At 41.4% G+C, this 26,625-nt stretch overlaps 1 protein-coding gene across 1 annotated transcript in view; it reads left to right on the top strand.

The window, feature by feature from the left end:
• The window catches only part of BMP6 (bone morphogenetic protein 6), a 181,792-nt gene that overhangs the window by 151,919 nt on the left and 3,248 nt on the right, over positions 1–26,625 (top strand). The window contains exons 5-6 of the mRNA XM_075585743.1: positions 21,897–21,973; positions 25,635–25,745. Of these exons, the coding sequence (XP_075441858.1) occupies positions 21,897–21,973; positions 25,635–25,745 (188 nt within the window). The remainder of the gene's footprint in view (positions 1–21,896; positions 21,974–25,634; positions 25,746–26,625) is intronic.

The raw sequence follows: 26,625 nt of genomic DNA, 5'->3' as shown, positions 1-26,625 counted from the left end.
CTTAACAGATAAACAAAAATGAGGGATACAGACAGAATTGGTCGTTCTTAGTTTGTTTGTTTTTTTAACAGTTATGAAATTCAGTTCAGTTCACAAATTGTGTAAAACAATGTTTTATCAAGTTTTGTACATATTCTGGATTATGATCTGGTGGGATTGTATCAACATTTTTATCTTAACTTCAAGAAGCAAAACCTGGTATTGGTTTAAATTGATGTTTCCAACCTGTTTTTAAATCCAAAATGTGGCTCATCATGATAGTTTAAAAATCAAGTGTATGGGCCAGACACCCCTGAGCTATGCTATGTTTGTCCTGTTAAATATTTATGACCAGCAAGGCCGCCAACAGGGGGGGTCTGCTGGGGTTGGTGTCCTGGGCCAGGAGAGAGGGGGTGAGTGAGGAAAAGAGGGAGTAAGAGTGAGACGCAGGGGAGATAAATACATGCGAGGCGTGAGAGGGGGTGAGACGGAAGGGAGAGAAATACATGGGAAGGGGGGGGGGAAGAGACGGGGCTCGTGAGGTGTGAAACAAGGGGCGGGGGGGCGTGTCGCAATACCGCTAACACGGGAGGGCCTGCTTAAAATGTTTGTCCTGAGCCCCACGATTTCTGTTGGCGGCCCTGATGACTAGCATGGTGATTGCTTTTTCGAACATGGCAAGAGTATTGAAAAACTCTTTTGCAACTGTGTATCCACAGCTGAAGAGGATAGTTTTTTGATATGACTAATCTTTAAAAGACAATAAAAAGTAAGTTAAATAGGGGGTATGTAATTCTCTAGAGTAGCTGTCTTCCAGCTGTGGTCTTGACTGTCCAAACAAGTTTCTTCTTGACAAATTGTTCAAAAAGCCCTGCTGGTTTAATCGCAAGTACATATCAGCAGAAATGTACTACTGTTTTGGTTCATAAGTGAAACATATTAATTCTAAAACTTGGTTCTATGCCCTCCATAAGAACTGTGAAGCCAGTAATAGGATGTGCAGAGGGTTGATCTGATGTGGATAGAGATGCACTTGCAATATTCTGCTTGCTATTGGGGGGCTAAATAGCAGAGTGATCAATCGCGCAAGTAAGGACATGTCTCCTACTGCTAGTGCTGAACCGATCTCCATTCTTGCAATAGGAGCCAAACTTAGGACCTTATTCTAAATTGTTCGAAGGGTCCATTCTGGATGTTTATGACCCGAAAATCCCCATTACAATCAATGAAAATTTTCAGCCTCTTCAGACAATATAGTAATGATTGATTCCTTGTGTATAACCATGTAATTGTAGCCCTGATAGGTTTTGGGCTATAGGTCTGCCCTCCTCCTGGCTGTAATTCCTAGTAAGAGTAGGTTGCCAGGAGTAATCATGGGTTTTCCCCACACATTGCAATGCATTGAGTCAGAGAAGGTAGTCTAATCAGGCCTTGTGTCCAATCAGAGGCACAGGGGTGCTTCCTACTGGATCAGTACTTAAGGCACTGTACTTCCTGTATTTAGGCAGTTGCCTCTACCGTGAGAGATGCTGGTCTACCCGAGTGCAGTGTGCAGTGTTCTGTACACTGTGTGCCCTCCCTTAGGGGAGCGGTGGGAGACCATTTGCGCAGAAGCAACTGTGAAAAGCCCACCGCGCTCTTACTACCGGAGGACTCCAATCGGATGGACCTACAGATTCTTATAGTATTCTGAGTTTCATTCACAAAACTCAGCAGCCAATCATCGCGTGGGAAAATTTCCACGCAACCAATCGGAGCCCAGACGGCTAGAAAAGCCGGGTTAGCGGGAGATCTGAAATAGCCAAGGGACATGCGCAAGTTTGCCACCTTCATCCGTGGCTATCTCAATGCCACCCACTGGGACAGGCTCCACCAGGTCTGGCAGAGCAAGAGCAGCCCGGACGACTGCCATTGATCTCGGACCTGGAACTCCGCCTCTCCCTGCTGACCAAATGCTATTCTCACCTCTGGCATCCTCTGACTGCTTTGAACTCCAATGTCCAGCAGACTTACCGGCACCTATGGGTTAGCTCGAGCAGCCTGTTTGGACATTGGATCCGAAGTTAAAAATACATTACATTTAATAAAGTATATTTTAATATATTAATGTATGTTTGTAATATAATTCTGAGTCTCTGGGTACAGGAGACAGAAGAAGAAAGATGTTGTACTTTTATTTCTACCTGACTTATTCCCCACACACTATCTTTTGGACTCACTGGGACAGCTATGGGGACGTGCTTTGCCCCCTCATATGCCAACCTCTTTCTGGGGTGGTGGGAGCAGTCCCACGTGTTTGGAGATGGGAATCCCTTCATACATCTCATCACATCCTATCACCGCTACATAGACGACCTCCTCATAGTTTGGACTGGTACCGTCTCACAATTACACGAATTTATTGCTACACTCAACACCAATCCCTTTAATCTCACATTCACACACTCACATCACTTTCACCATATTCATTTTCTGGATTTGTGTTTATTTGTAGATCTTGATTTGAAGGTGTCTACGGATGTGTACAGGAAACCAAATTCAAAAAATACTTTATTACACGCACACAGTTGTCATCATCGCAGTTTATTTTCGGGCATTCCACGTGGACAGTTCTTGCGCTTGCGACGTAATTGTTCCACGTTGGCCGATTTTGACCTGAGATCGAAAGAACTTGCTGATAGATTTCTACTGAGGGGCTATGACAATGTTATCTTGAAAGATTAATACCTTAAGGCTAGATCTAAATGCAGGGAGGACCTGATTAATTTCAACCCTAATACATTTTCATCAAGAGCTAGGGGAGTTGGGACTGACGATCACAATTCTTATACATCCAGTAGGAATCCTCCCTCTTACTGACTACAGCAACCAGGCCAATAATATTAAATCAATCATCAAAAAATATTGGCATATTTTGCTCACCGATCCACTTTTGAAAGACATGGCTACTATTCATCCCAAATTTGTTTTTAAAAAATCCTCTACAATAGCCAATTTGCTATCTCCGAGTATGCTGAGACCTATTGTGAAACCTAATAGTCAACTTTTTCCAAATTTTCGGGGTTGTTTTGCATGTGGCAAATGCTAAATTTGCAAATTTGTCCAAAAAACAGAGAGCTTTGATAATAAAGAGGGGACAAAACAGTTCCGTATATTGTCTTTTATAAATTGTAAAACAACTTTTGTTGTGTATATGCTGACCTGTGGTTGCAATATGAGATATGTAGGGCTTACCACCAGAGCCCTCAAAGAAAGAATCCTTGAACATATGAGACTAATTGTGAAGATGGACCAATTACACCCTGTATCTAAACATTTTAGTATATGCCAGAAAGGCACTTTAACGAATTTCAAATGTGTGGCCCTTGAACATGTTTGATCCCACCCCAGACGGGGGAATAGGGTCTTCCTCTTACATCAGAGGGAGGCATATTGGATTTTTACTTTAAACACTTTAACAACTTATGGTTTAAATGTCCAATGGGATTTGAAACATTTTCTATGATTCTTGATGACTGTTAGTTTATCCTGTCATCTTTCCCCATTTTCCTCCATTATCTTCCCTTTCCCTTCCTTCCCTCCCCCACCCTCCATTCCTTCCCCCCTCCCCTCCCCCCGTTTCCCCCCTTTTTCCCCCTTTCCCCCCTTCCTCTCTTTTCCTTCCCTTCCTTGACCCACATCTGATCTTCAGTTATTAATATCATTTATTTATTTATTTCTCTGTAGTTGTTTTCAGTTTATTCTGTTCAGAATGCAGTTTATTTTAATAATAAAGAATGCTTTTGAATGATATGGGTTTGTGTTTCCCCTTTAACATTATTATGACTTGGTTATAGTAAGCTTAATTTTGATCATTTTTTGTCATAGTATGTTATGTAATTGATGGCCCAATATCTTGAATTATGATTGAAATTATGATCCATGTTGTTATGTGGATTCATTTATAATTCTACTGTAAGTATTTTATAAGTATATTTGGGCTTCTTTGGAATATATTTAAATAAATTATCTACAGAAAGCTTTATAACCAAGATTGTCATTTTAATTATAGGTTTGGGTGAAACACAGCTTATATTTTGATTTGTTAGTCATGAGACTTCATTACTAGATGCAATAGTTTTTTTAATTACTCTATTCATTCTTGATCATTGTTTTATTAGATACATTATTGATCAAGTTTGTTATGATACATCTATGGTATTTTGTCTGTTGGTTTCTTTTTCTTTCTCTCTTTTACTCTTTTTTGCTTATGATTGACAATGCTGACCTTTATCATTTAAATCTGATTTAATTACATGTATAGATGTGCCACTAAGATAATTATCAGCAGCTGAATTTGTGTTGTGGGATAGGTATATAATTGCACTGTTGTCTTCCAGTGCACACTCCTTGAAAAAGCGCCATAGTGGGCGTGAAACATGTGGGAGGAGGAGTTTTGTCATTTTATGTAGTTTTCATTAAAGACTTTTTTAACCTTCATATCTGGTGAGTTCCCCAACTTCTTTTCATAGCAAGTGGTAGTCCACTCGATCATTTTTTGTTTCTATCTTTTGGACTCATACTGGACTCTCAGAGTCCCCCCCCCCCCTCCCTCAACCTTATATATGGGTGGGGTACCCATAAACCCTACATTGGTTATGGGTCACCTTGGCACTAGCTGGGGTATGGGATTCCCTCAGTTACATGGATACCTATTCATCCATGTGCCTCATTTCTCCTTTCTGGGCTATGCTGAAGCAGGGTACCCTAGTGGTGAGTCGCGCTTGAGTTTTCAAGGGGAGATTGCCGGGACAATGTGCCTATATGTATCCGAGAATCAGGCATGATTCCCGGGTACATTTACGTGTTGTGTGGGGTCGTTATTCTTTAGTGGTGTTTTAAATAGTTTATTTCAAGGGGGGTGCTTGCTTTTTAATAGTGGCTTCTTTTTGGTAGTTAGATTTTGTCGGATGGTGTTTACTTTGAGCTTTCATTTATTTCATAATGGTTTTGTGTTGGTGTTTTAATTGTGAATTGTGATCTTTATTTAGGATTAATTGATTTGTGGTAATTTAGTTCTGTTTACTTCTTGATTTGTTTTTAATTTCTGATTATTTGGATGGCATTGGATCTTGTTTGTAATTATTTATTTTTATGGTGACAATTGACTGGCATAGTGTTAAATGATGCACAGATTATATGGGCATCATGTACCCACTGTGCCATTCAATTGTTTTATTGGCATTTGTTAGCTATTTATTTGGCTATGTGCTGTATTTTATTTTGCTATGTGCTGTGTTTGATTTGGCTATGTAATGTTTTTTTATTTGGGCCTGCTTTTTTAATCCTTCCACATTTCTTGGTATATTGGTAATCATGGCCATATTATGATGTACCCACTGTACCAATGAATGGGTGAAGGGTGTGGGGAGGGTATTATGTGAAATGTTATCTTTTTTTTGTTCAAGTTTCATTTAACAATGGTACCCAAAAAGGTCCGTTGGGAATCCACCAGAGGGAGAGTGTAGCCATGCCATCTGTGGCTACTAGTAAGTCCTGGTATAAGCAGGCCTTGCCAGTAGTTGGTACGGGGTTTTCCCCCTTTCCACTTTGGTACTGCACTTGAGTGACAGCAGAGGGTGGTACATTCTGTTGTAGCTGGGACAACGGGGTGCCCGCTTCCTGGCTGCACTTAAGGGCAGGACCGCCCTAAAGTTAGGTGTTCCTTCCCCCTCGAAGAAGGCAGGTCACACAACTGGGAGCCTGAGATTGGGTCCTTCCCATGTGCTTTTCCCTCTGGGGCAGAGTGAGAATGGACCATACCTCTGCCTCCGATAGGGAGGTGGGGAAGAGCTAGGATGGCTGCGGGTGCCCTTAGGCTGTATTCACGGTCCAGGGACAATCTTCAGTGATAGCTGACCTGACAGACTGTATCCGGCAGAAGACTGCTGTGTAACTGTTACTGCAGTGTTTAGTAATAAACCCATTCCTGTTTTGCAATATACCTCCTGCCTGGTGCGTAACCATACTGGGGGGAGAGATAATAAGTTCTACTGTGGGAGATCACCTTCAGTTCCTGGAGCCTATGGCAGATGGAGGTGCTACACTGCTAAGCAGATATGTGGGGTATGAACCCCAGAAGCCTGTTCCTGTGTCCCCATCTACCATCGGCGGATGACTCAGCCGTCCTGTTGCCAGCAGGTATATGCACCATACACCCTGTAATGGCCCCTATCTGCGATTGGGTGGGGGAAACACAGTTACATATATATTTCACATTATCCCCCTCCCTCATTAATGCAGAACCCTCTCAAGGTCCCACTGGATTCCTCACTATTAGCACATTATTACACTATCAAAACAAAGCATCTGTTCTGGGGGGGGAAACAGTCATTCAGAGAACATCAGCCAATCTGAGCAGAACAACCCCTACCGTGCAGCCAATCAGAGCTTGCACTGCATTCCACACATTTAACATGAACACGCTCTGATTCCCTCTCTGCCTGGTGGGAAGTTTTGCTTCTCTGTTAGGGTCACCGAATACTGCACTGTCTGGATTTCCTAAAGCCTCCGGGCCAGACCTGTCTTACGTTCCTCTCTGCACCTGCTCATTAGCAAATCTTTTGTGGTTGCTAAAACCTCTTTGAAACAAAAATCCAGCCATACACTTTTAATCAAATAAGATCTCTGTACTCTGCTTGTCATTAGAAATGGCTGAAAAGGAGGCATCTTAACTGCATGCAGCACTGGATTAAATTCCATCAAAGAGGACAAACCAGTCTGGTCTTGTGTGTAAATCTCTGAATATTTCTCGTGCAGTCATGGGTTAAAATAAACAGATTTTTTCGGGGGCAGTAACACACATCTGGATGTTGTTGTCTCTGATTGCCTAAAACTAGAGCCCAATACCAATCTTTCTCTTCCTTCTGCACAGAGCGATAACTATTTCAATGCCAGAAGTCTGAGCAGCGCATTACTAGATCGTGTTTTGCTTTCCCCTCTGGTACTGCTCGAGTTAAATCTCCATTGCTATCCCACGCTGGCCCAATTTTTGAAAGATTATATTTAATAATAGAGGATTACAAGAAGATGATGGCTTTGGAGTACAATTGTACTGCTTCTTGAATCTTTTGCAGATGTGTGACTATGGTAATTGGGGGTTGCTTGGTTCTCAGTGCTCTCACATACTGTATCTTCTGCTCAGCAGCAAAACCATAAAATACACTTGCTTTATTTTGACACATTCCTTAAGTTGTAGAAGAATCATTTGCAGTATTTCTTATTTAACAAGCTTACGACCGTAAAGGATGTCTACTTGGCTGATTAAACATACTGTAAATGAATTTGTTGTTTAAATAAACTGATGTACTGTACTATATACATACAGCACTAAAATGTTCCCTGTTATAGTGGCTTTGGATTTCTTACATCCTATTATTTTAATACCAGAGACACAGTGAATCTCAGAGATAAAGGACGTCCAACTACGACACTTAGACAACATACATGAGTAAACAGAAATATTATGTGAGTGTTTTCCCAGTAGCAAAGCACTTTGGTAACTTTGTTCACTTGGCCATAAATTGTCTCCCTGTTGTTCATAATGTACTTTATTGTACTATCAGTGCTTAAAATCTTAGCAAAATGCAAATAATATCTAATATATCAAAGATAATTCAGTGGTTTTGAATGTGTAGTTTGTTTAATAGATTTGGTACAGATTTCTTTTCCCATACACAAAGGATGAATGTGTCTTCAGCAGGTGAATAATTCCAAAGACACATGGATTAGCTACTTTTGCATTCATCAATATTGGTTATTCAAATCCATCACCAAGTCAATACATATTCACAGTTACTTTCAGTAGTGATATGAATTTGAATAGCAATTAATCACAGTCCCACATGGCTATGTGTACAATTGTAACTCCAGGATCATATGTCTCCTGTTAGTACCATTGTTCATTCTGTATTTGTGTACAATGTTAAAGTGCTGTATTCAATGTTGTCTCTGTGTACACTGCTATAAAATACCATATACACAAGTGGGGTAAAAGAATAAAACGGTCACGATCCCATCCACATAACGGTCCTTTTCATTTGAAAAAATGCTGTATAAAAGGTCTTGTTTCTTTAATGTGCAATCAATTCTCCGCGTGGGACTCGCAGACGCCCACAACAGAACATGCGTTTCACCATGATTGTAAACAGTTTTTTCCCTGGCGTCCTCCTTAAATTGCTCTTCCCCTCCAGAGTACATTTGGGACTCACTAGCATTGTTTTAAATCATAATTGTATGTAGATACAAAGTATGTATGTATTATTTTTGTCATTGGGTATGTGATAATGTGACGTCATTATACACACACACACACACACACACACACACACACACACACACATACACATACACACGTATATTGTGAAGTCTTCTGCCTATTAGTGAATGGTTATTTTTCTATTACATATTTTCTCTGCTCTTGCTATGGATTTCATCAAAAGTGCAGCAATAAAGCATTGGGTAGTTTGTTTGGAATTGCTAGGTAGTTTTTTTTCAATACCATTATTTCCCAAGTTGTGCAGTCAGGAGACTATGATACATAACCCCCACTGAGGCTTGAGGTTTCTGTTCACTATTTCTTAATGGCTAATTCTTCAACCTCAGTCGTACCTAGGGTCCCCCAGTTCAATATGCTGTAAAGCTACTGTAGGAGATCTTGCTGTAAGTATTATTCATTTGACTGGGGATGTCTTCATTGAGCAGCAACATAGCATATTCAATATTTACCCATTCTGCTTTTCTTCTACAAATGAATAAACCTAAGCTTTTCTGTATGCATATAACTTTACTCACTCCTGGCTCTGCTTTACTCTTGGACAGTCTTTCCTTTCAACAATAAGCATACTGCCCATCCCCATCTCACGCAATTAGACCACTTTCAGTGGATTCAATTATTAGCTAATCAGTCACGATAAACCCTGCCTTATATTCGCAGTAATCCTCAGTTTAGGAAGACACTTATTTCCAATGTACCTTAAGACGTCTGTGAAAGCAGTAGCCATTAACTCCTGGACTGTGTGAGGGTGTTGCGTCATCCTGTACGGCAGGCACCGCCAGAAGATAATGGGTTAATTGCATTATTAAAAACCCAGTGAACTGGTTTATTTGGACCAGTTCTAGTCTTCCATGGAAAATCACCCTCTGTAAATATTTATGTGTTCTTCGCCAGTGTCACGGTAACTTATGACAAGATATAATGAACACCAAATATATGGGTTGAACTGAACGAGGCTTAGATATAATAAAATATATTTATTCCTTAAAAAAGGTGAACACAGCAATATAGTACAATTAACAGACAAGAAGGTAACACTTACTTAGGGTTGGGGGATGGAGAAGTATCAGCTAGCAAAGCAATCCGGTGACATTCAAGATGGTATCAGAAGAAGAACTAAAAACTGTAGGGTTGACACAGTTTATATACCTGTGTAACCCTATTCTTAACATTGAATACAGACTATTGGTGAACAATTATCTGTATCCAATCCCTAATGTGGAGACACAGATTACCCCATGCCCCCCAGCTAATTAGCCCATGTGTATTGGGACTCTATGGGTAGCCCCATAATTAAATCAGGGGCGATGACCAATCTACCAAATGAAGTATCTGCATTGTTTGTAGGTGTAGACATAACACTTACAAACCACTCCAGTTTGATGATTCTCTGCCCTCAGGTAACAATTAGAGTGGCAGCGTCTTGTTGATTATTACTTGGTCTGTTGATTAGTACTTATTGTAAACAATCAGGGCAGTTACCTTTTGATCACAGTGCTTATGCTCAATCAGCCGGCTGCCCTTCATGACCTATTAGCATAGCAGATGGCATCTGCATTTTCAGAACAGATCCAAAATACCATACATATACACTTTAATATCTACACATATTAATAAGTTCCATTCTGGTGGGCTAAGTGGGTCGAAATTTGCCAGTTTTTAATGCCTACAGTGACTCCACATATTGGCCAAATATCAACTCTCTGCGACCTCCAGAACTGGAGATACAGAAATGCACTTTATAACATCTTTAAAATACAGGATTATAATGAAACATGGGAACAGGGGAACATACATTTTCATGACATGACAAGGTGTAAACCACATTCCTGGACCGCAGTCTAGTTAACCCCTTGCCTCCCTGGTGAGGTCAGTGGGTGGCCATATGGGGTGCAACCCCTTTAATACCGGGCCAACCCCCCTCTCTCTCTACAGCCAGCACTTAACTTAAGAAAAGCTGTAGGAAATCTTAAATTGCTACAGATGTATATGTTGAAGGGGGGGGGGGGGGAATCATGGGGTCGGGAATTTGTTTTCATTAAAATAAAAAAAACTAGTTTCACTTCTAAACCAAACAGCTGCGTTCGGTCACTAACATGGTCCCCTAATTAAAATCTTCCAATTGAGCCGTTTCCAAATATTAGGCGCTTATTGTAGCCAGTGCGAAAGCTATCGTTAAGAGGTAAGATTTTCTTTAATGCAGACCAAACTCTATGTGAAATTTTATAGCAACTTCTTATACACCCTTTACGGTAAACTGGAAGAATAATGTTAATAAATGCAAGGTGTTGGTTTTTTAGTGGTCAAATGAAGACGGCTTAACAATTCATTTACAATATTGCGTTGATATTTGTCTGTCAATGGTAGATAACATCTGTTTTTAGAGATCTTAGAGATGTTGTCTTTTGTGACAATACAGTACAGCACTAAGATATGCTGGGATTTATTTGGAAGAAAATGTTAGTTTCATATGTCCATTAAAAACAAAAAACATACTGTACACTTGTAAGATAATCACACATTAGTCAGGATCCATGCACTTTACATATGGACTGATCAGCAAGATGTGATTGTTAATCATGCAGCTAAGTACATTATAAAGCCATCAACCAGGTAAGTATATTTCAATGAAAATGCATGTGACGGATTTCCTTTGCTTGCTGGTTAGTGGAACTGCACCTTTCAGATATTAGGTGATTAATGTGAGCTGGTGTTCTGTATGAAGTGTAATGCTTAAAGTGATTTGCTTACATTTAGTAGTTTAGGATTGAAAAAAAAAAAAAAAACGGATACTGAGTATCATCATGTGCATCTGAAACCAGACTGCTGTCTTTCCACCACTTACAAACCACATTATATGTAGACAAACATCACTGCAGATACTATAACTGTTCTCACTTGTCAGTTTAAAGGAGTAATCCAAGCCATTTTTTTGTTTTGTTTGTGTTTTCTTCATTTTTAATATGATTTTGAAGCAGGGGGCCTCCGAAGTGAACCCCATTAATTTAGATACGGAGATCCCATGTTTCCGGATATACCAGATGACTTCACGGCTTCCAATATTATTAATTTATAAAATGTTTTACCAGGAAGTAAAACTTTGAGAGTTACCTCTCGTTTTCAACGTATGTCCTGGGCACAGAGTTATGATGACAAATACATGGTTACAAATACATAGTTATATTAAGTGAACAGGGTTATACGTTATATACAAGACATTGCATGCACAGTTAAATATAATATATGTTATAGGCGTATGTAACAGTTACAGACCAGATTAAAATGGGAGACTGCTTTAGTTTTGAAAGAACTTAGACTGGTGGCGGATTTTAGAGTCGCGGGTAGACTGTTCCAGTTGTGGGGTACACGGTAAGAGAAGGAGGAGCGGTCAGATACTTTGTTAAACCTTGGGACCATGAACAATCTTTTGGAGTCACATCTCAGATGATAAGTGCTGCATGTGGTAGGGGCGAGGAGCTTGTTCAGATAGGCGGGTAGCTTGCCCAGAAAGTATTTGAAGGCAAGACAGGAAAGATGAACTTTACACCTAGACTCAAGTGATGACCAATCTAGTTCTTTGGGTATTTTGCAGTGATGTGTGTTGTAGTTACATTATAGGACAAAGCGACATATTGAATTGTAGAGGGTATCAAGTTTGCTAAGGTGAGTTTGGGGTGCTATGTCCCCATAGTCTATAATTGACATTAGCATCTGCTGTGCGATGCACTTTCTAACCAGCAAAGCTAGGGAGGATTTGTTCCTATAAGGTACCCCTAGTTTGGCATAGGTTTTGGATGTCCTGCAAGGCCCGGGAACTTTGAAAAGCAGCCGTATAGTGAACCCTGGAGTGGCTGCCGGCACCCACTATGGAGGTAAGTACCTCTAGAAGCAGGTGGTCCCTGGAACTGAAATAAATGACTTGCAGAGAAACACTGAAGTTATGCAGAAATATGTCACTTACTTTCATTTAATAACTTCAACCTCACCACGGAATAACTTTCTGTAAGCCTTAAGGTATTCCTTTAAAGGTTCTTAAATTCCTCATTTGTAGCAATCCTTAAAAAGCTTAGGGTTATGTAACCCTTCCTTACTTTCCTAGACATTTTAGTGTAGAGGTACTAGAATAGGGGCCTGAGTCTGCCTAACCCTGTGTGTGGTAAAGAATGAGCAGTCAGCACTAGGCCTGATTTTGGTGAGACAACTTCAGAGGAACACGTATAATTTGGGTTAACCGCATTTTATGTATATGGAACCCAATAATAACATACTGGCAGGGCCGGCTTGATGGCGGTTCTATCGCATCGAGCCCCATGGTTACAGGGGCTGATTGCTGTGGGAAAGCACGGGGCCTCTGTAACTGTCTATTACCTTGTCCGTCGCCACTTCCTCTTGCAGGATCCCGTTATCATAGTGTCACAATGTCACATGACGTCACGAGACGCCACGATGTTATGTTGCCATGACAACGTGACACGTTACAATGAGAACATGGCGTTGCGACATGACATCACAATTCTGCATCGGAGGAGGACATGTCACGCGAGACAAGATAAGAGGCCCCACAAAAACCCCTGCACCGAGTTCCACGATAATCCCAGCTGGGCCTGCGATACAGGGGCCCTCGCACTGGGAGGACCTTAAACACAATTATAATACCTGTGCACTTGTCCTCTGGTGTATTCCCGATGGCTCCTATACTACCTCACGGGCCACTGTTGGTGCCGGCACAGCGTTCGATCTCATATATCTGTATGCTGGTGTTATCAGTGTAGGCCTGTTACTTCACAAAGCGTGGATTGAGAGATGCTTGATGTAAAAGGATTCTGTATGGTGGGGCGGAGGGGGGCAGTGATCCCTGTAGGATGTTGGCACGTAGCTTACTCACTGTTCTGGGACCCCTTTTTACTGGTTATGTATTGTCTGAGAAATTTCCCTGTCTCCTCTGGTTTATGCTGCTTTATCAGGTTGTTAAGACTCTGCTCCTGCTGTCTCTCCTACCAGGCTCCTCAGGACCCGTACCACTTGTGTCTCTCCAGCTCTACCTCTCTTTCTCATCTTACTCATACTCTATCTCTCATAGTCACTCCTTCTGTGACATCATCCTCCCTTAAATCCAAACACAAGAATCTCCTTCCTGGGTACAGTCATTGGCCGGATAGCATGTCCATCATTATACATTATATGAGTTCATAGAAGGTGGGTTACACTCTTCCCCTGCTGGAAAAATTAATGTCCTTATCGATCCCATAGTGGTGTCATATATAACAGCATAATATAAGTCAACACAACATTTCTATGTAACAAAATTATTTCAATCTAGGCACAGATAAATGCAGAAGCAGTTGCTGTCTTATAAGTACAATCCACACGAATGTGCAGTGCGCTACGGAAGAAAGGTGGCCCCCGTCTGTCCGCACTCCGGTCCCGAGGTGAGAGGTTCTGCCTACTTGCCAAAATAGGACATTCAATAAATCGCAGCGTGGTAGCTACTCTGCTATGCTCAAAACCCTGACGCAGAATCACATTGTCTATGAATGATTTAACACCAGGTTCACAACTTCCAGGGTTTTTCTGGGTTACACATCATAGTGGTCACCTGTCTTTATATACCACCTACTGGGACATCAGGAGATACCCCAGGGGAATCACACGTTAGCTGAATAGGTGACCTAATTTCCCTTCCCTGTGGTTCTATTGGTTCTCTGTCCCTCTTTACTATGGCGGCGTTCCTGCCCATCTGGGTTTTTCAGGGCCCTAATCTCGTCCTCACACCCCGGGGAAGCTAAGGAGACAAATTCCTTTGCTTCAAGGTCCAGTTCTGGACTGGCAGCCCTTTGATAAGTCCCCAACTGCCATCCAGCCTGCACCTGGCTATGGCAGCAATCTTGCTAGTCTGCCAACGGAATCACATCATGGCCATGTGGAGGGATTTAACCCTGACACTGCCTACACTTACCAGGACTTGCATGCCAGTGCCGGGAAACACATAGCCAGGGGCACTAGGCTACATATGTATGCTGGTGTTATCAGTGGTGGCCTGTTACTTTGCAAAGTGTAATCCCAGAGGATGTTTGTATGTAGGATACTCATTGCTCCGGGACCCCTTTTCACCGGTGATGTATTGTCTCAGAAGTGTCTTTGTCCCTTCGGGTATATGCTGCTTTATCAAGCTAAGACTCTGCTCCCACACTATCTGTCCTGCCAGGATCCTCAGGACCAATACAACTTCTCTCTGTGTCTCCCTAGCTCTGCCTTCTCTTTCATATCCTTCTCATACTCTATCTCTCCTGTTCCCTCCTCATGCGACATCATCCTCCCTTATATCGATCACAGAAATTGTTTCCTGGGTACACAGTCATTGGCCGGAGGGCATGTTCGTCATTATACATTTTAAGAGTTCGTAGAAGGTGGATTACATTCTCCCCCTGCTGGAAAAATTGATGTCCCCATCAATCCTATTGTGGGGATATTGTATGTAACAGAGCATAATATAAGTCAACACAACATTTCTAACTAACAAATGACTTCTATATAGACACAGATCAATGCAGAAGCATTTGTCATATAATTACAATCGTAGAAGGGGGGGTCACAGTTATAAGATGTTAAACTCATACTGCAAAGGGAGAGATATCCTAAGTGTCGATGTGGGGTATCAAATCAATGGCAGTTAATGCCAGATCAGGGTGCAATACCGACACTAGCACTTAGTGGATCCTGGCCTTAGTATATTTAATTTAAATTAGCTGTGGTGCAAAGTTCAGCATAAATGGAAAAAAAGGAGAAATGGTTGTTGCACATAGAGAATAGCACTATCCCCTTAAGCCAGAATGTTCTGTACTCTACCTGCTGTATGTTATCCATATTACATCGGCCCCATGCCAGCTGCAACCAGAGATACCTTTGCAGGCTTATCCTAGTAAAGGGCCCAACCATAGCTGCTGATGCCACGCAGTTGTTGTCTATGTCTTTGAATTTGCTCCTTCACCTCCATTCTGTGGGAAGCCCTGAACCACACTGAAAAAACTACATTTAAAGAAAATACTATATGATTTTAGAAAGGTTTTGACTAAGTGAATGTTGTGGTCTGTTTACCACATTTATTTTGTGAAATACACACAGTAAACCTGGCCTATAATTTCTACACCACATCACCACATGTCAGGATGTGCCAAGAGGTTGGGATGTAGAGCAGAGCTTAACATACTTGTCAAATCTGTCTCGGTTCTATTGGACATAATTCTGTTGAAGAAAATTGTATGTTCTACTGTATACTGTGTCTGTAAAAATCCTATGCACTGCGTACCGCGCACTTCAATGTAATTGTGAAGCGCTTTGAGTCCCATTGGGAGAAAAGAACTATATGAAATAAAGTTATTATTATTAAATATAGCCCCCTTTCCCTGTGACTATGGGAACTACGCGTGCTGATTACTTGTTTTACTTACAGGAGGCCTAATCCTCCACCACTGGAAGCCAGGGGTGATCTTTCGTCCTTGGTACAGCGCCTCCACCTGGGAGGGATCCCAGCGTAGCGGGATAACCCCTAACAGGAACTGATTACAGTAAGAATTCACGCAGGTATATATAACTGGTTTATTAACACACGCACATATATCAATACAATACCCACAACGATATAATGTCCCCCAACACAATGTTCACCACCCTGGTGGGGTTCACCCAAAGTACTGAGGGTGCCCTGGGCACTTAACCACCCCGGTGTCCACAGAACAATGCCCACCCAAAGTGAGTGGGGTAGCGTTACCCGTGTGTGAGATCATTGGTGCACGGTGGTACCTTCCTGGTCACAGGCCAGACCAGGGTATACAGGAGATCCTGGATCAGCAGGGCCGCAACGTGATCCTTTGACGCGGTGTCTGCCAATTCCCCTCTCTCCTTACCAGAGGTGTCCGTGTCTTGAGGGAGCTCCAGCCAGAGTGTCTCCCTTAAAGTCTCTAGGCCCTGAGCCTGGTCCCAAACTGCTGCTACACACAAACTCTGCTGCTGCTACACACACATACAACACAACAGCACAGCACACCACACACACACACACACTGCTGCTGCTACACCCATAAACACTGCTGCTGACACTGACACACACACAGCAGCTCTACACACACACACACACACACACACACACACACAACACAGCACCTCAACACACACACAGCACCTCAACACACACACACAGCAGCTCAACACACAACACAGCAGCTCTACACACAACACAGCAGCTCTACACACACACAAACTCTGCTGCTGCTACACATACATAACAGCATACAACACATACACACACTGCTGCTACACCCATAAACACTGCTACTGACACACACAAACAGACACCTCCCCCCCCCCCCCCCCCACAATTCAACTAACTCTTCTCGGTCAGCTCCAGTTTACGGAGTGAGGGGGATGAGTCAACCCGTGGCTGATACTTCCTGACCAATCCCCTGCCCTGTCTCAGAGCTGTTCTGAAAGCTGATTGGCTGATCAGAAATAAACACATTGCAAACTGCAAAAAATTCCGGGCATTACTGAATGAATAATGCCCGGATTTTAACCAATCAAAGAGCAGGGATTTCAGTAATGCCTGGAATTTTACTGCTTTAGCCTACAGTATAAATCATAGTAACAATAGGTACAAATGCCTCCCAATAGGTCACAGTGCAATTTAAGAAGCAGTGACGCTGTCTGATTGTTGAAGTACATTCATCTGTTGAACATGGGGCAGAACTCTTTAAACACATTTTATGTTCACACTATAGGACAGCACGGAGAGTCCCTTAAAAAAAAAAAAATTAAAGAGCAGGTTTTCCCATACAAAAATGTAGTGGTACTCAATACCCTCCTGTATCATCCCACTTGGATCATTGCAGCTCCCAGATGATTCCATTCTGTGGTATTGCTCACATGGAAAAAGTTATTTGGGAAAACTGCAGGATCAGTACAAAGTGTTGAAATAAGAACATGTCCTCTCCGACAGATGGAGAGTTTAGGTTTACCATATGAACCTCCCATGAAGCTGGGGCATGAAGAAAAGGGTCTAAGCAGGACATAAGCCCTGAGGGTTCCGGTGGAACCTGGTGCTACTTGTGCCTATTCAGTGCAGAGCCAGGAAACAGAATGCAAATGGAGAAGCATTGCATAATAACCAAGGGGACTTTCCAAAGCCCATTCAACGGAAGAGTCCTACGTTTGGGTGACTTCTAAGGAGATCTTTCTAGTTTGGTAGCCATCCCTGTTGTATATTTGTTTCGTTGCATTGTTTTGTGGTTTAATGTATGCCGTCTTATCTTCTGGAACGACTGCCTGTAGGTAATCACAATCATATATATAATGTCTGAATAAACCCGTCCCTTTGCATGGCGAATGAATGCAGATTCGTGCTATTCATTTTGGGCCACCTTACCCCCTTTACAAGTAAACTTTTAGAATGAACCAATCACGTGACGTATGCCTATGAACTGACTGCGTCTGTTGGGGAGGAAATTAACAGTTACTTGTTTAATAAAGCTTTGGGAATACTTCTGAGGGATGCGAGGCATTGAGAAACAGTTAACCAGCTGGGTTCTCCACGGTACGTTTTTTTGTAATGATATAATTCGTTTAGGCAGAATGTGCAGACGCGCCACCTTTAGTACTGCTTGGGGATTGCTTATAGAATGTGTTGGCCTCCAAGCAAATTTTCCTTCCTATTTTTGTCCTAAAGTAAACCTTCGTTTTACCCGCTGAGTTTAATGCTTGGGTTAATATGTATGAAAGCAGGAATGTATGGAGACTTGGTAATAGGTGATGCTAGTCTATGTCAGTGGGGCTCAAATCCAGTCCTCATAACAGCTCCAACAGGTCAGGTTTTAACAATAGCCCAGCTTAAGCACAGGTGGCTCATTCGAAGGCTGAGCCACTGATTTTATCACCTGTGCTGAAGCTGGGATATCCTTAAAACCTAACCTGTTTTGGGGGTCTTGAGGATTGGAATTGAGCACCACTAACCTATATAATTGATTTGTAATTCTACCAGTGATGCATTCTTTTTACTGGCTACATAGCGTGATGCTATTTAATGGAACAGCCAGCATGACAGTCCTTTATAAATGCAATTATAGTGTACTTACTGGGGTCTTCTTCACTTGTTCTGTGATTTCCTGAGAACATACAGGTTATATAACTCCACCAAATGAGTTCAAACATCTTACTGAACAATAGTGCATTCCAACCTCAGGTTTTGTTGCTGTTTACATGAAAGTGGGTAACAGTGGCGCTCTCTCAAAAATAGCTTGATGAGATACAGGCCCCTAAAAAAGGGGGGCTGGGGCTCAAATAAGAATGGTGAATAAGTAGATGAATAATTAATGATACTGGCGCTGATGCTGCTGCTGCTGCTCAATCGAAAGGATCGTCCCCTGCTCCTTGGTAATGGTGTAGGTGGAGTTTGGATGAGCGCATGCAAAAAGAGAAAACAAGAGAACATACAGTGTGTCAAGAGTATATACAAAGTGTCAGCTTGCGGTACGGTGGGAGATGAAAAATAGTGAAACACTGTGTACTCACACGGGCACGTGTGAGCAATATCCCTCAGCGTTGTCTTTAAATATTTTCCTTCCAGTTATTGGGTATGTTCATCTGCTGGAGTGTACTCTATATGGTGAACCCGTGAACAGAAGAAAGGCACAAAGTTGAGTTGAAACATCTTGCTGAACAATAGTGCATTCCAACCTCAGGTTTTGTTGCTCTTTACATGGGACTGTCTGTTTAAGCCTTAATTTCAGCTCCACCTAGAGGGGTATGCTCCGGAACTGTATATGTGAAATGCAACACGTGGTCTCATTTTATACCAGTGAAAAAATACTGTAGGAGGATTCAGAGATCATTCTGCTGCTCATTGTGTCTGTGATGAAATATTGCTATCGTGCTTAAAGCTGTAGTCCCCCCACAAAAGCTTTGAGAAAACACATAAAGACAAAACATTTTTTTTTTTTAAATATTACTGCACAGGACTTATTCCTATATTATTGTCTAATGATAGCACAAATGTCTTGTAAGACTGTGCGATGATACATTATGATAAAAACGTAACATAGAAAATGATGCAGTCCCTTTCTGGCAAAAAAAGCACAAGACAAGTCCTTGATTCAGCATTAGGGGCCCAGATCCACAAACTTCCAGAAAGTGGCTTCACATGATGTTAACCTAACTTCCCACATAGCTTCAAAGGCTAATAGCATAGCGTTAAGTCATGTTTCCTCCCGTAAAAAGCATTGTGTTAACTGTAACAGCTGTTAGGGATAATGATATGCAAAAGAGGTGTCTTCCCTAACATGGCAGCGCCACTAAAGTCCGTTAGCTTCACCTAAACATGGCGTTATCACCTCTATCACCACCGCCACCTCCCTTTTCTGGATAGTGGTAACACATACATAACATCACATTATTGGAAGCTAATGTATCGTTGTGTGACGATAACGTAACATTAAGCCTAAGGTATGCCAATGAAGTATACAGTGGCTGTTGTTTTTTTAACATCATTCTCTTTCTGGATATGCGCTAACCTCAGGGAAAATAACATCAATTACTGTTTTAGGTAGCCTCATGTTATGGGCCCCTGAAGTAACAGAGCTTTGTAGATGCAGCACTTGGGATCTCTTTTGAGGGGAGGGAACACTTCATTTGCTCCAAATCTTTCTAATTCTCGGGGAGTTCTTCATTAAACTGTGAAGGTGCTCATTACACTGCAATAATCGGGGCACTATCGCGCGGAGACTCCAATTGAAGCCTGTGGGAATTTCTGTGCAATAGTGCCCCGATCAGCATTAATGAGTAACCCCCATAGGAACTTGTTTTCTTTTTGAAGTGAAAAGAAAATGGCTACACACTTTTCTATTGTAAGCACCTCTCATAACTGCTTTAATATTTTAATAATAGCATGTTTTTGTATAGCGCTGCTAGTTTTACAGAGAAATTTTGCAGGAACAAGTCCCTGTCCCGTGGAGCTTACAATCTGTGTTTTTTGTACCTGAGGCACAGGGAGATAAAGTGACTTGCCCAAGGTCACAAGGAGCCGACACCGGAATTGAACCAGGCTCCCCTGCTTCAAACTCAGTGCCAGTCAGTGTCTTTACTCACTGAGCCACTCCCTATCCTAAATATTAAAGTGTTCCAGAGGTTGACAAGTAGTGGTCCTGTGCCTGTTTAAAAAAGGATGTATATTCCTTTATTGAACGTCGGTTAGAGCTCTTTGGGATATACTGTAAGAAAGCTTTGTACAGTGTGTATACAATACAATTTTAACTTTCTAATATAAAGCAGGTTTCTTTAGAAAGAAGAATAAAATGGAACTCTACTGTTCAGTACTTATGTATATAAAAAGTAGTGGTGTTTTTGCTTTGCAAATAAATGGTACCATCACACTTCAAACACTGTTTTAACAAGTACTGTAGTACTGGCTTAGTGTGTGCATGTCTCATTCACACACCGCACTTGGCTTCGTGATGCTCTTCTGGCAATACAGCCAGGCAGAAGGACTCGTTTACCAGGCACCATACTGTTAAACTTGCCACAGGTGCAAATAGCAGGACACTACACTGCAGGTGTGGCCTTTGCATCACAGCACGGGGAACCAGCCCAGATGGCACATCATTCAGTGTATCTTTCAGCTCTAAAAATAGGAACTGGACAAAAGCACTGTGATTTCTCAATCAGTTTCCACATAAGCCCTTAAAATATAAGATATCCCACAGGTAACTAACCATTCTAAGCTGAAAAGCAGAGCTTCAGTCTTAAAATGATGCTTCTGACGAGAAGACCGCGTGTCCTTTGGTTCTTATTACCCAGCCAAAGCTCCGAAACCTGATCTATGCAGTCAGTCTTATGTTAAAGCAGATGTTTTTACACTCAAAGGCGGTTTGGGCGTCAGCCCCTTTTGTCTTGTCTTTTGTGCTGTGTTGTGGTGCCACGTTCATGTCTCCTGCAGATTGAGGTAAACCCACATTCTCATCTCCACAGAGTGTTCAGCACGTCTCACACGGCTGCAATGACATTTATGTCGTTAAGTCTAGATGTGTTGACTACAAGATGGCTGCCTCTTTACTGAAGAGAAAACACCCATACAGTATATTAATCATTTAATTACAGATTTTGCCTAGTTTGCCAAATGCATTCTTTAAGGACACGTTTAAAAACTGACTTGTAAGAAAAGTAGTACTTTGAATGTGCGAGAAAGTCGTGTTGTAAAAATAACAATAGCTCGCTTTTCTTAGAACTATTAATTTCAGAGTGCTTTGAAATGATACTAAACAGACATTAATGCAGCCACTTCAGGGATAAAATGTGTTAACCGGCAAACTGATCTGCAGCCTCCCCAATGGATAGCAGAGAAAAAGAGCAGTGATATTTAAATTACCAATCAGGTCACACTGGGAATTAAAATGGTGTTGAAGCATTTATCACACAGCCTTAAACTATTTGTATTGGAAAGTAAAACACTAATGTGGCCACAGTTGTGATTACATTATGTGCGATGAATAATAATACGAATGATGTTGATGGCATTTTAATAATGGTGATAACAATAATGTATTTTTTTTTTCTCCATCAGATTACAACAGCAGTGACCTTAAAACAGCCTGCCGGAAACATGAGTTGTATGTTAGTTTTCAAGACTTGGGATGGCAGGTGAGAGAAAATCACTGTGAAAAGTGTTCATTGTTACTGCACCGTGTATTACAACCTTTCACAGTTGCTGAAAGCTTTGCATGAAGATACTGGACACTTTTCCTTCTCTCTGTCCTTAATAACGTGAAATAAGCTATGTACCAAATATCAACTATAACTTCTAATTGGTTGCCCACTGAAAACAAATGTACCACACTTTAAATGAATATTGAAAAGTATACAGGCATACCCCAGTTTAAGGACACTCACTTTAAGTACACTCGCGAGTAAGGACATATCACCCAATAGTCAAACGGCAGCTTGCACATGCGCCTGTCAGCACGCCCTGAACAGCAATACTGACTCCCTACCTGTACCGAAGCTGTGCACAAGGGGGAAAACTATAGAGCCTGTTACAAATGCGTTATTTACTTCAGTTATGCACGTATATAACGATTGCAGTACAGTACGTGCATCGATAAGTGGAAAAAAAGGTAGTGCTTCACTTTAAGTACATTTTCGCTTTACATACATGCTCTGGACCCATTGCGTACGTTAATGCGGGGTATGCCTGTATTAAGTGTTGCTCTGGTCACTCACTGAAAGATAGTCTCATTTATTTTTATCATGAGACTTTGACAAAGTCTGAGGCCACAATGGAACATGGCGCCAATTCAATACATCTGAAGATGTCTTCCTCGTGCTGGGGATCTTAGCCTTATTCATTTAAATGGAGCTTGTCTCTTCTCCAGCACTCGGGCGATGGTTTCACAGCATATTGAATAGGGGCCTTTGTTAGGAGTAGGGTTACATACAGTTAATACTACATCAAGTTCCATTCCGGTGAATGGAGCTGGTGGAACTGTGTATATTACTCTGCTTCTGACTCTACTGAAAACGGGACAATCCTTCAAATCAAAACCTGTTCATAAAATGGCAGTATTTCATCTTAATCTTCCTAATGTCAGATATGTGTGGACATTGCAGCCATGACTCCTCAACTCCACTCCACTCCACAGTAGATTCTTCTCCTTGGAGACAGAGGCCTGACATATTGTTTTAATTATCAAACACATGAAACTGCTTCCCTTCACTACTGTTAAAGTCCTCTATTGTCCTTCAATCATCAATTCTGTAGGGATACCTTTTGTGTGGGAGTGAAGACATCCTATTGCTTCGTGGCATTTAGAAAGAAACAGTGGTGGACAACACAAAATAACAATGGCAGACTTGTCAAGGGTCTACTGTATGTTTGAGACGTTATTCAATATTCCGTATATATTTCTTTTCTACAGAAAGTTCGGTTGGGGGCACTGGAAGTATAGTTAATTTTTGCACAACTGCTACTATTGAAACACTGAACTGGTCTTAATCTACACAGCAGGTAGCAGTAGTAATATATGAGCAAATTCACTCGCAACATTGTGTGTAAAGCAGCAGAGATATTATGAATCCTGGAGTATAAACTATACTGTGATGTTAAGAAATGTTGTGTGTTGGGTCACAGCTCTCCTACTGTGACACAAGATGTGCAGCTAAACTTCAAGGTCTCTCCTTCCTTCGTCATGGTGTTTTCCGCCACCTGCCTGAAGCAACCATTTAATATCCTTTGAGGTCTTTCATTTCACACTGTGCCTTCAGAAATGATATTATGCACTGTGTGTGGAAATGTGGTCAAGACATTATAGAAGCAGCAGCCTTCCTGAATCATGGAGCTACATGCAGTATGAAAGCTGCCCTGCTAATCAAGCGTTAGAAGTCATATCCTCTATAAATTATGTCCTACTACCACTTGATGTGGTAATTCATTCAGCGAGGAATGTTTAATTCCTCACTGAATAACACTGTTATATATCAAAGTAACCCTGGTAGTGTAAGCAAAATATGACTTGGTAAAAAGGACACTGCATTGTATTTGTTCTAACTTGAAAGACACAATGTGCAGTGATTTATGATTTCATTACTACTGCAGTTCAGCTGCTCTTCTGTGATGTCAGTATGCAATAGACTTGTCTGGTGATATCAACTCATCTGGTAGCTTCATCTCCAAATGAAACACCCAAAGGGATTTATTGTAGTCTTCTACCAGCAACATTGGTGCAAAAACTGAAGCGGGTGTTTCAGAAAAATCTCATAGCTTCACATGAGATTTATTTAACCACATTGTATACATTCCATTTCTACTGATTAGTGGAATCATAAAACATTCATGCCTTGGCACGGCGAGCAGAGTCTCTAAAAGATTTTTTAAAAGAGATTTTTATAACTAGAAACCACAATAAAATAAATGTCTATTGCACTTTCAGTAATCGACTATATATACGTATGGGCTTTTAAGGTGAAATGTATCAGTGTTTCATAGCTGACCATATTTGTGTATCTAAACTAGTGAGATTTAAAGGTCCGGCACCACAAAATGACATTTTAATAGAATAATTCATTGAAGTGCTGTATAAGAGGTCACTGGTGCTGAAAATGAATGATAGCGCCTTCCAGTGAATGAGAATCACAGAAAAGGCAGACAAGCCTGCGGTTTCACTGATACAGCTGAAAACCTAAGCTCAAATCCTGATTGCTCCCCTTCTCGATTTCCATAACATCGACTGCCATTCATAGTTTTGCAGTGGAGACTTTTCTAAACAACATCAAGGTTGTTGGATCAAGAGCACACAAGGAAGTCAGCTGTAAATAAGACAAAAAGCTTCCTTCTGGTATGTTTTATCCATAGGTCATTTCACAACCAGACTTGCCCTATTTTATATAAAACCCCTAAGTACGGATGCAAACAGGTTATATCACTGTAACAGTTCTCTGAATCCTCTTTACTGAAGAGTTGGCTGGGTCCGATCTTTTGAATAGCAATGTATTAAAGGCATTTCTGGCAATCAAGAAGGTCATTTTAGGTGACCTAACTTTGAAAATATACCCTAGTATATTTGTAGTTTTGTGGTTTGTACAAATGCTTCTTGATGGCTTATTCCCCAGATGTAAAAAAAAAAAAAATCTAAGGGGATATTGGAAACAATGCTAGTGATTTAATAATTGTATTGGTTCATCCATTAAATATTTGTAACCATGTATTTGTCATCATAACTCTGTGCCCAGGACATACTTGAAAACGAGCGGTAACTTTCAATGTATTACTTCCTGGTAAAACATTTTTATAAATAAATATTAGCTAAGGACAAATATTCTTCACATACTATAAACACTTTCAGTGCCAGAATATCCATTTACACGTACATTTTGGTAATGTGTATGATGGTCAGGACTATAGAACCTTCCCTCTTTGTGGCCAGAAAGGAGAAGTCCTCTACTTTTGTTTATTGATTCTGCATCTCTCAGAGAGTCACTGGAGCTATCAGCTGATAGAATGGCACTAGGGTCATACACCCTCTTATGGTACCCTCAGAATGGCACTTAAAGGTGAAGTACTGGAAGATTTTGCTGGTCATCTTTATTTTTTCTCACGGAGCTGATCAGCAGTCCCCCGACCTTTGACTGGTTATCCTCTTGGTTGCCATAGTGCATCTACACACATAAAACGTAATATTTTTATGGCTACATCATAACAAGCTCAAAATGTGAAGATCGTTCTCCTTATGACTTGAACTGATGGCTGGTTAGTATGAGTGCCTCAAATTTGTTCCGTGGGTGACTCAACTCTCTGTATATTTTAAAGGACTGGATAATTGCACCAAAAGGCTACGCAGCAAATTACTGTGATGGTGAATGCTCTTTTCCTCTCAACGCGCACATGAACGCCACAAATCATGCTATCGTGCAGACGCTGGTGAGTACACAATAACTGTAATGACAATATACATACAAATATTATATACATACAAATATATATATATGTGTTTGTGTGTGTGTGTGTGTGCTGTGTGTGGTTTGTCAAACCCTAGTGCTTACCTATTGTGATAAGTGATACACATGTTAGTGTCATTATGCAGGGATGGGAGCTGCCTAAGGCACCTCCAGCAGATATTCATTGATTTCAGCCCCGGGGACCCCCTGGTTCCCAAGTTTCAGGCCCCGGTATGGGGTGCTGGTATCTCCTGTGCATTTAAATCTCCCGGTCACGTTGAAGCGGGAGATTTAAACATTGCAGGGGGATACCGGCATCCCATACCGGGGCCTGAACCCAGGAAGCAGGGGGTCCCCAGACCTTAAATTAATGCGGTTCAGCTCAGTGGACGCCCTGCTCCCGTACACTAGTATTAAAATGATCAAGAATGGGGGGTCCCCCTAGGGGGTGGTGTGCACCCTGCTCGAACGCTCAGGAGGGTATTGGTGTCAATCAAATATAGTGTAAACTAGAAACCCCAACACATACAGTAGGTAGCTGAGGGGTGGTGGTCGCAGGGAGTAAGTGGTGTTGCAAATATAGGACAGAGAGACTCCCTTCTGTGCTGCACTGAGAAGGCACCCCACGTCGGACTTAAAACAAACTTTATTGTAACTTATTAGATACAACATGTTAGTGTTGAAGTTGGCGCAAAAGTTGTGGACCAAAATATCATAAAAACAATTAAAACAAGGAGAGGTGTGAATGCTAATTAGAATGCAAAACAAAGTATTAGGATATCACCTATTACATATTGTTGGTAGTTGTAGTCATACTATTGAATTGACTATAACCCAGGTGATTCCACTAGATATGTATGAGC

This window comes from Ascaphus truei, chromosome 2, assembly GCF_040206685.1.
Source record: "Ascaphus truei isolate aAscTru1 chromosome 2, aAscTru1.hap1, whole genome shotgun sequence".
NCBI classification, from domain to species: Eukaryota; Metazoa; Chordata; class Amphibia; order Anura; family Ascaphidae; genus Ascaphus; species Ascaphus truei.
This window is presented reverse-complemented; position numbering and strand designations above follow the sequence as displayed.